The sequence below is a fragment of the Melanotaenia boesemani genome, chromosome 3, assembly GCF_017639745.1.
Source record: "Melanotaenia boesemani isolate fMelBoe1 chromosome 3, fMelBoe1.pri, whole genome shotgun sequence".
Taxonomy (NCBI): domain Eukaryota; kingdom Metazoa; phylum Chordata; class Actinopteri; order Atheriniformes; family Melanotaeniidae; genus Melanotaenia; species Melanotaenia boesemani.
In genome coordinates, this window is record NC_055684.1 from 27,984,126 (window position 1) to 27,994,948 (window position 10,823).

Consider the following 10,823-nt stretch of genomic DNA (forward strand, 5'->3'; position numbering starts at 1 on the left):
ATGGGGGACGCGGAAATGGAGTGTTTTGGCTCGGCAGCCATATATCTCCGCAAGCCAGAAAAAGAGAGAATCGAAGCCCAAAATGCTCCCTTTGATGCTAAGACCGCATATTTTGTGTCCGAACCCAGTGAGATGTACCTCAAGGGGAAACTCATCAAGAGGGAAGGTGGTAAAGCCACTGTGGAGACTCTGTGTGGAAAGGTGAGACTGATTAGAGTTCACAACACTTTTAATTTCACAGAGAAAACAGCTGCTCAAGCATTTCATTCTGCACAATGCAGCTGCAGAGATCCTGATGTGCTCTTCTTCAACAGTGAATGTGGGAGTTGTGGGACATTGACTAGATTCAGTGGATGCTTTGTGTTGTTCAGCAGTTCAGTTTTCATTTACTTCTTTAACACATTTGGGCCCAAGGCTTTGTTTAATACAGGCTTCTAAATCAGAGTTTTTTTCAAGAAAAGTTCAAACTGAACTCTAAAACTTTATTTTGAGAAAGAAAAAATACACAGTTGTTACAGCTAAGATTTTCAAGATTTGAATGATGTGTACCAATCCATGCAACAATGATAATTGTAGATTCAGTAAACGTTTATTTCTGACCAGTCACTTATTACAATTTATCTTTGAAGCCAAATTGTACTGCAGTGGCAGAGGATACTGCAACACAAGAGGTCCTGATGCATCAGCAATGGTCTAATAAAAGTAGTCAAGTGAATTACTTGTTCCACAACGAGTTTTTTATCCATAAAACCTGGGCAAAAAATTTAACAATTTTAGGAGGTTAAACAGAGCTAAAGGGGTATAAGTTCTGACAACCCCATTTGTTTATTGTTGTCTAAGACTCTTAGATTACTTTTCTGTTTCTGATTCAGTCTCTCACCGTGAAAGAAGACGAAGTCTTCGCAATGAACCCTCCAAAGTTTGACAAGATTGAGGACATGGCCATGATGACCCACCTCAACGAGCCTGCTGTGCTGTATAACCTCAAAGAGCGCTATGCAGCATGGATGATCTACGTAAGTTTATCTTGATTAAAAGTCAGTAGCAGAAACACGCAATAACTGCAGGAAGATCTGAATCCCTGATGTTTCTCTCTGACTACAGACCTACTCTGGGTTGTTCTGCGTCACTGTGAACCCCTACAAGTGGCTGCCAGTGTATGATCAATCGGTTGTTACAGCATACAGGGGCAAAAAGAGGATTGAAGCTCCACCCCACATCTTCTCCATCTCTGATAACGCCTATCAGTTCATGCTCCAAGGTATCCATCATTCTATAAGCAGTCTGCCCTGACAGAGATTTTATAAAAATGATTGGCTTATTAATTGTACAGTTTTTATGCATTCCTCAATGTTTATAGAGACTGTGTGCTGTTAAAAATTAAAAAAAAAAAAAAATCATGTCATAAAATAATCTTATGTTTGTGTTCTTTCAACAGATCGTGAGAATCAGTCAATCCTGATTACGTAAGTCATGATATGAGGACTTCTTTTGGACTGATAAAGTGTATTATTTCTGCACTCTGCTATGTCTTACACCATGACTTACACCAGCACATTTGTAATTTTATACGTTATAGCGGAGAATCCGGTGCAGGAAAGACTGTCAATACTAAACGTGTCATCCAGTACTTTGCGACAATCGCAGTAGCTTCTGGAAAGAAAGCTGAGCCAGTTCCTGGAAAAATGCAGGTTAGTGATGAAAAGTGCTGAACATACTATATATGTGATACTTAAACATCAGTCTGAAGGTGTTAAAGGGCAAAATGTAAACATTTATCATATTACTTCATTTTAAGGGTTCGCTGGAAGATCAGATTATTGCAGCCAACCCTCTGCTGGAAGCCTATGGCAATGCCAAAACAGTGAGGAATGACAACTCATCCCGCTTTGTGAGTTTTGTTTTTTAATATCCATGTGCCTTAAAGTAAAGCTTGTCTTTCTGAACATAACCAGTTGAGTCTAGGAGTCAATCACATGAGAGTTGTTGCCTTATTAAAAGTGTGTTTCTTATATGCTCACAAAAATAGCTGTATATTTCTTTAGGGTAAATTCATCAGAATCCATTTTGGAACAACTGGAAAGTTGGCTTCTGCTGATATTGAAACATGTAAGCATTTGTCTCACTTTTATTCAGAAGGCTCAGTGACGGATCAAACTGTAAACACACATTACGTTTTGTTTCACAGATCTGCTGGAGAAGTCTCGTGTAACGTTCCAGCTGTCAGCTGAGAGGAGCTACCACATCTTCTATCAGCTCGCCACAGGCCACAAACCTGAGCTCATAGGTTAGTCACACTGCCACTGTGTCGTTCTGCTGATCAACAATAATCTCTTAACATCTAGCTTTTATTCTGATGTGTTTGAATACGTGTTTTGCTTTTCTTCAGAGGCTCTTCTGATCACCACAAATCCCTACGACTACCCCATGATCAGCCAGGGAGAAATTACTGTTAAGAGCATCAATGACATTGAAGAATTCATAGCCACTGATGTAAGAACATGCTCTGTTACAAAGACATTTTAGCAATAACTAACCAGACTTGTGTTTTATAACAATAATTTAAGAGTAGACAGATTGCTGTAATATAATTTTTGGTACTTTGCACACTTTGACAGAGTACAATACACCCCTGTAACACATCTAACTGTTCCTCTATTAAGTTGAACATAAAGCTGTTTTCTTGACGTTTGCAGAATATTTATTCAACTCTTGCTTTTTTGAGGCTTTTTTAAGAAGGAAAGATAATCTGTATTCTCTTTGTGTATCTGTCATATCACAGACTGCCATCGACATCCTGGGTTTCACTGCAGAAGAGAAAGCAAGTATATTTAAGCTGACAGGAGCTGTGATGCATCACGGAAACATGAAGTTCAAGCAGAAGCAGCGTGAAGAGCAAGCTGAGCCTGATGGCACTGAGGGTCTGAAAGAGCTTTGAGCTTTAATTTAGTCATGATGTGTTGAATTAGGTATACTTCCATGATTATATGAGCCTTGATATTGACAATTGTTTTTCTCTTAGTGGCTGATAAAATCGCCTACCTTATGGGTCTGAACTCAGCAGATTTGCTAAAAGCACTGTGCTACCCCCGTGTGAAGGTTGGGAATGAGTTTGTGACCAAAGGTCAAACAGTTCCTCAGGTAGATGTCAGACAAAAAGAAATCACACATAAACACAGAAACAATCATTAAAAGAAAAAAACCTGTGTTTCAGCTTCACAAATCAATACGTTTACATAATGATCTTGTCAGTGTGTCATTTTCACTTCTCAGTTTTTGTTGATAATGTGTGATTTGTGTGTTAAATCAGGTCAACAACGCTGTGAGCGCTCTCTGCAAGTCTGTCTATGAGAAAATGTTCTTGTGGATGGTCGTCAGAATCAATGAGATGCTGGATACCAAACAGCCCAGAAGCTTTTTTATTGGTGTCCTGGACATTGCTGGCTTTGAAATTTTTGATGTGAGTATTTGTGATTAATACCAGATAATCTTAAGTAGCTTAGTTTCAATAGCTGCAGAAATGAAATTTTAAGAAGACCATCTCTAAATCCATAATTTCCAACAGTTCAACAGCTTGGAACAGCTGTGCATCAACTTCACCAATGAAAAACTGCAACAGTTCTTTAACCACCACATGTTCGTCCTGGAGCAAGAGGAGTACAAGAAGGAGGGAATTGATTGGGAGTTCATTGACTTCGGCATGGACTTGGCTGCTTGCATTGAGCTGATTGAGAAGGTGAGACACAAGCTTAAATATACATCACCAAGCACAGAAAAACAATCTGATGACTTGAAAGCTTTTACTCATAATCATTTCATCATGACAGCCAATGGGCATCTTCTCCATCCTTGAAGAGGAGTGTATCGTCCCTAAGGCGACAGACAATACCTTCAAAAGCAAACTTTATGACCAGCATCTGGGAAAAAGCGCTCCCTTTCAGAAACCAAAACCTGGCAAAGGCAAAGCTGAGGCTCATTTCTCTCTGGTCCACTATGCTGGCACTGTTGACTACAATGTTGTTGGCTGGTTGGACAAGAACAAAGACCCGCTGAATGACTCTGTGGTCCAGCTCTACCAGAAGTCTTCAATTAAACTGTTGTCCTTCCTCTATGCATCTCATGCCACAGCTGATGGTACATGTTCTTCCCTATGTCTATGTCATATTATAATTTGCTTTTCTTGAGATGAATTGTGTAATTTCAATGTTACTGTCCCACCAATAGCTGAGGGTGGTGGTGGTGGCGGAGGTGGCAAGAAGGGTGGCAAGAAGAAGGGTGGCTCCTTCCAGACTGTGTCTGCATTGTTCAGGGTGAGCTGTAAAATAGTCATGTATACCATTTTTGTTCGATATTGTGCCTTTAAGTAGCATGCCACTGAGAATTAATTCCCTTTTATTTCATCAGGAGAATTTGGGCAAGCTGATGACCAATTTGAGGAGCACACATCCACACTTTGTGCGTTGCTTGATTCCCAATGAGTCAAAGACACCAGGTACTTGAATACACAACAGACAGTCATTTTTTATATTGCTGTCTTCAAACACATGAGTTCATTAAACATGGTGTTACAGGTCTTATGGAGAACTTCCTGGTCATCCATCAGCTGAGATGTAATGGTGTGTTGGAGGGTATCAGGATCTGCAGGAAAGGTTTCCCCAGCAGAATCCTCTACGGTGACTTCAAGCAGAGGTAGCAGAGTTGTCATCTTTAAAGGCTGAGAAAAGTGCTGCTTTGGTGTGAAGCTGCAGGGTCTAACTAGGTGAATGAAATATTTTCTTTTAGATATAAAGTATTGAATGCTAGTGTCATCCCTGAGGGCCAGTTCATCGACAACAAGAAGGCCTCTGAAAAACTACTGGGATCCATCGATGTGGACCACACCCAGTACAAGTTTGGCCACACCAAGGTAAAGTTGGAAATGCTCACTTTGAAAAATCTGTTTAAAGAAAAAAACAAAAAATGTTGTCAGTGATTAATAACTGCAATATTGCAATAATTCTCAGGTGTTCTTCAAAGCTGGCCTGCTGGGTGTTCTGGAAGAGATGAGAGATGAAAAACTGGCTGAGCTGGTCACAATGACTCAGGCTGTCTGTAGAGGCTTCCTCATGAGAAGCGAGTTTCTCAAGATGATGGAAAGACGGTAATTTGTATTTCTGTGTGCTGTATGTCTCGAAGGATGTCTTTGATGGACTTTGCTAATTTTTTCTTCTTTGCATCAGTGATGCTATTTTCACCATTCAGTACAACATCCGTGCATTCATGAATGTCAAAACATGGCCATGGATGAAGCTGTACTTCAAGATTAAGCCTCTGCTGAAGAGTGCAGAGACTGAGAAGGAGATGGCCCAGATGAAGGAGGACTTTACAAAAACAAAAGAGGACCTAGCAAAGGCTCTGTCAAAGAAGAAGGAGCTTGAGGAAAAGATGGTTTCTTTGCTGCAAGAGAAGAACGACCTGTTGTTACAAGTGCAGTCTGTAAGTTTGATCACTGCAATGCACTGACATTTCTGCTTCTTCACCTGTGTCCAATTGTTGATTTGATTGAAAACTGTATTTATCTCAACTTTTAGGAAGGTGAAAACCTTGCTGATGCAGAGGAAAGGTGTGAGGGGCTCATTAAAGCAAAAATCCAGCTTGAGGCCAAGCTCAAAGAGACTACTGAAAGGCTAGAGGATGAGGAGGAGATCAATGCTGAGCTGACTGCAAAGAAGAGGAAGCTAGAGGATGAGTGTTCTGAGTTAAAGAAAGACATTGATGACTTGGAGCTAACCCTGGCTAAAGTGGAAAAGGAAAAACATGCCACTGAAAACAAGGTTATTAGAGCAAGGTTATTCGGTTAAGCATGATTTACTTCTGTACAGATAAAAACGTCTAGTTAATTCAAACTAATGTCAAATGTCATAGGTCAAAAACCTTACAGAGGAAATGGCTTCTCAAGATGAGTCCATTGCCAAGTTAACCAAAGAGAAAAAAGCCCTCCAAGAGGCCCATCAGCAGACCCTCGATGATCTGCAGGCAGAGGAAGACAAAGTCAACACTCTGACGAAGGCCAAGACCAAACTGGAGCAGCAAGTCGATGATGTGAGTATTTGAAGATTTTGCAGTTCTCAAGCACATACTAAATTCTGTCATACAACTGCATGAAACATTTCTGTCATCAACAGCTTGAAGGTTCACTTGAGCAAGAAAAGAAGCTCCGTATGGACCTTGAGCGAGCTAAAAGGAAGCTTGAAGGAGACCTGAAATTAGCCCAAGAAACCATCATGGACCTGGAGAATGACAAGCAGCAGTCTGAAGAGAAAATAAAGAAGTAAGAATAAAAATGTTTTTGATAGATTAACAGTAAAATATTCTTTTAGAAGCTCTACAAAAACAAAACTCTGAAATCCTTCCTGCCCTATAGGAAGGACTTTGAGATTAGTCAACTCCTAAGTAAGATCGAGGATGAGCAGTCTCTTGGAATTCAGCTGCAGAAAAAGATTAAGGAACTTCAGGTAAAATTAAAAGCTTGAGTTGTACCAATAGCATATTTGAATATCTTCTGCAACTTCTAACTTTTGGGATTTATCTTTTTGCACCACAGGCTCGTATTGAGGAGCTGGAGGAGGAGATCGAGGCTGAGAGAGCTGCTCGGGCCAAGGTGGAGAAGCAGAGGTCCGATCTCTCCAGGGAACTTGAGGAGATCAGCGAGAGGCTGGAAGAAGCTGGTGGAGCAACTGCAGCACAGATTGAGATGAACAAGAAGCGCGAGGCTGAGTTTCAGAAGCTGCGTCGTGATCTCGAAGAGGCCACCCTGCAGCATGAGGCCACTGCTGCTGCTCTCCGCAAGAAGCAGGCTGACAGTGTGGCAGAGCTAGGAGAGCAGATAGATAACCTCCAGAGAGTCAAACAGAAGCTGGAGAAAGAGAAAAGCGAATACAAGATGGAGATCGATGACCTCAGCAGCAACATGGAAGCTATTGCCAAAGCAAAGGTCAGAATTATGGATTTTCACAAAGCAAAAATAAACTGTAATCACTTAATTTTGACTGATAAAAACTTTCTGTTATCAGGGAAACTTGGAAAAGCTGTGCAGGACATTAGAAGACCAGCTGAGTGAGCTCAAATCCAAGAATGAGGAGAATGTTCGTCAACTCAATGATAATAGTGCACAAAAAGCACGACTCCAAACTGAAAATGGTATGAACCTCACTTTACAGGTTCTTTTTATTACCCTACAAAAATAAATCTCCTTCCAAAGAAGTCAAATCTGCATCACTCAACCACTGCACTCCTATAGGATGGGATTAATGTTCCTGTATGGGGCAAAATGCAGCCAACAGATCCAAAACATCATATTTGTGTTAGCAATAATTGTGAATTTTTTAATACACTTTAGGAAATTCTAACATTTTATGCTTTGCTACTTTGAATAATATTGAAGACATTTTTAGTTGTAGATTCAGCATTAAGTGTAAAGAACCATCATGATGAGATAAATTACATTCCAAAAAACTCTTTAAACCTAATAATTACAGAAAATCAGAATCTTTCTTATCTGCTGTAATTCTCATTAATATTTTCAAAAGGTGAAATTGCTCGTCAGCTGGAGGAGAAAGAAGCTCTTGTGTCTCAGCTGACCAGAGGCAAACAGGCTTACACACAGCAGATTGAAGAGCTGAAGAGGCACATAGAGGAAGAAGTTAAGGTGAGTCTTTGAGAATAGCAGGACAAAAAAGGAGCAAAATGCCATGCGATGAATGGTACTAAAGTTTTCATTGCTACTGGTTGTTACAGGCCAAGAACGCCCTGGCTCATGCTGTCCAGTCGTCTCGTCATGACTGTGATCTGCTCAGAGAGCAGTATGAGGAGGAGCAGGAGGCCAAAGCTGAGCTGCAGCGTTCAATGTCCAAGGCTAACAGCGAGGTGGCTCAGTGGAGAACCAAATATGAGACTGATGCCATTCAGCGCACTGAGGAGCTGGAGGAGGCTAAGTAAGATTTTATTTTTAACTTTGCCCACCTGTTTGGTATTAAAGAGTAATCTGGTAATGAGTTATGAGTTTGAACTTTAAAGTAAAATATTCTTCACAGGAAGAAGCTCGCCCAGCGTCTTCAGGATGCAGAGGAATCTATTGAGGCTGTGAATGCAAAATGTGCTTCTCTGGAAAAGACTAAACAGAGACTGCAAAGTGAAGTGGAGGACCTGATGATCGACGTGGAGAGAGCTAACGCTCTTGCTGCTAACCTTGACAAGAAGCAGAGGAACTTTGACAAGGTATGGCGTTCTTCTTTTTACCCAAATCAGAATATAAAATGTGAGGTCAGAAAATAACAACCAAACAATTTGCTGTACCCCAGGTTCTTGCCGAGTGGAAGCAGAAATATGAGGAGAGCCAGGCCGAGCTGGAGGGAGCTCAGAAGGAGGCTCGCTCACTGAGCACTGAACTGTTCAAAATGAAAAACTCCTATGAGGAAGCTCTGGACCACCTGGAGACCCTGAAAAGGGAGAACAAGAACCTGCAACGTGAGACAACTAATGCTGTTTTTTTTTCTTCTCTTTCTTCTTCTTCTTTGGCTAAACCACATCGTTAGTTTTCATGTTTAGATAGCTAAATGTTAAAAATTTATGTTCATGCAATTCGATTCTGCTTCAACAGAGGAGATCTCAGATCTGACTGAACAACTTGGTGAGACCGGTAAGACAATCCATGAGCTTGAAAAGGGCAAGAAGACAGTGGAAGGCGAGAAATCTGAAATCCAGACTGCTTTGGAGGAGGCAGAGGTATTGCTAAACACTATTTCCTCATTTAGATTTTGCACCAAATGATTTGTGCCATCATTAATGAAGGTCTCACATTTTTATAGGCCACGCTGGAGCATGAAGAGTCCAAGATTCTCCGTGTTCAGCTTGAACTCACCCAAGTCAAGGGTGAAATTGATAGAAAACTTGCAGAAAAAGACGAGGAGATTGAACAGATCAAGAGGAACAGCCAGAGGGTGATTGACTCCATGCAGACCACTCTGGATGCTGAGGTCAGGAGCAGGAACGATGCCCTGAGAATCAAGAAGAAGATGGAGGGAGACCTCAATGAGATGGAGGTTCAGCTGAGTCATGCTAACCGGCAGGCAGCTGAAGCCCAGAAACAGCTGAGAAACGTGCAGGGACAGCTTAAGGTACATCTACTGACTGGTACCTGATAGAGCTTTTAAAAGTAGCTGAACAAATATCTGATTTCTGTTAATGTTTTTACTTCAGGATGCCCAACTCCATCTTGATGAAGCCATTAGAGGCCAGGAAGACATGAAGGAGCAGGTTGCTATGGTGGAGCGCAGGAACAACCTGATGGTGGCTGAGATCGAGGAGCTGAGAGCAGCACTAGAGCAGACAGAGAGAAGCCGCAAAGTGGCTGAACAGGAGCTGATTGATGCCAGCGAGCGTGTTGGACTGCTGCACTCTCAGGTGTTTATTTAAAAGGCTGAAAAGTTCATTAATACCTCTTCAGTTTATCACTTGGGATCTCATTGCCACATGCTTTATAACAGAACACCAGCCTCATCAATACCAAGAAGAAATTGGAGGGTGACCTTGTTCAAATCCAAGGCGAGGTGGAAGATGCTTTTCAAGAAGCAAGAAATGCTGAAGACAAGGCAAAGAAGGCCATCACTGATGTGAGTCACCTGAAAGCCTGTGTGTGATGAAGCCATCTCTTCACAAATAAAATGCCCTGTCTGTTGAAACAACACAAACTCTTCTATATTTCAGGCTGCCATGATGGCAGAAGAGTTGAAGAAGGAGCAGGACACCAGTGCTCACTTGGAGAGGATGAAGAAGAACCTGGAAGTGACGGTGAAGGACCTGCAGCACCGCCTTGATGAGGCTGAAAATCTGGCCATGAAGGGTGGAAAGAAGCAGCTCCAGAAACTGGAGGCCAGAGTAAAGATGGCTTTCTTTATGAACCTGGAATTAACCTAAGTCACACAATGTGTGTTTTCTGAGCTTATCGTAATAACTGTTTACATTTCAGGTGCGTGAGCTTGAGACTGAGGTTGAAGGTGAGCAGCGTCGTGGAGCGGAGGCCGTCAAAGGTGTTCGCAAATATGAGAGAAGAGTGAAGGAACTCACCTATCAGGTCAGAAGCTGTTTCTTTTTGTTTCAGATGATCATCACATAGGTGCATCTCAGTAAATGAATCCTTTATTAATGTGACACACAGACAGAGGAGGATAAGAAGAATATTGCCAGACTGCAGGACCTTGTGGACAAGCTGCAACTGAAAGTGAAGGTCTACAAAAGACAAGCTGAGGAGGCTGTAAGTCACATGCTTGTTTGTTTTACTGGTTTGTCACAATTGTTCTTGCTCAAAAATACAATTTAGTTCTAACTTGCCTCTGTATCTTTGGGGATTGAAACTCTGTTCTTGAAAATCCTCACAGGAGGAGCAGGCCAACACTCACATGTCCAGGTTGAGGAAAGTTCAGCATGAGCTGGAGGAGGCTCAGGAGCGCGCCGACATCGCTGAGTCCCAAGTCAACAAGCTGAGGGCAAAGAGTAGGGAAATTGGAAAAGTAAGTAAAACTCCAGCAGTGAGCTGTTGTAACAACTCATCTCATGTGCTGCTTGATTTTGAATGATGCATTTAAAAACTAAACTAAATGTGAAACAAATTCTTTTACAGTCTTACAATGTTTTTTTTTTATTTATTATTTCAGGCAAAGGAGTCAGAAGAATAAGCCAAATCCTTAATGAGAGGCCATATGAGGATCATAAAATATGATTTTTCATTGATATGCTCTCACTGAATGTTGTAGATCTACAGACAATAAATTATTCTGCCGCTCGGA

General features: G+C 41.4%; 1 protein-coding gene across 1 annotated transcript; it reads left to right on the forward strand.

The window, feature by feature from the left end:
* Positions 1-10,823, forward strand: LOC121636559 (myosin heavy chain, fast skeletal muscle-like). The gene is made up of 39 exons (XM_041980134.1): positions 1-201; positions 873-1,016; positions 1,105-1,261; positions 1,439-1,466; positions 1,580-1,691; positions 1,799-1,891; positions 2,046-2,109; positions 2,189-2,287; positions 2,390-2,493; positions 2,783-2,921; positions 3,023-3,141; positions 3,311-3,460; positions 3,566-3,736; positions 3,828-4,134; positions 4,225-4,310; positions 4,405-4,492; positions 4,572-4,689; positions 4,783-4,906; positions 5,004-5,140; positions 5,220-5,475; positions 5,571-5,813; positions 5,905-6,081; positions 6,165-6,310; positions 6,404-6,494; positions 6,584-6,973; positions 7,053-7,179; positions 7,569-7,687; positions 7,777-7,973; positions 8,073-8,256; positions 8,340-8,505; positions 8,639-8,763; positions 8,847-9,155; positions 9,238-9,441; positions 9,525-9,650; positions 9,745-9,915; positions 10,007-10,111; positions 10,196-10,291; positions 10,416-10,547; positions 10,692-10,823. The coding sequence occupies exons 1-39, from the start codon at positions 1-3 to the stop codon at positions 10,710-10,712; spliced, it is 5,826 nt and encodes a 1,941-aa protein (XP_041836068.1). The 3' UTR covers positions 10,713-10,823.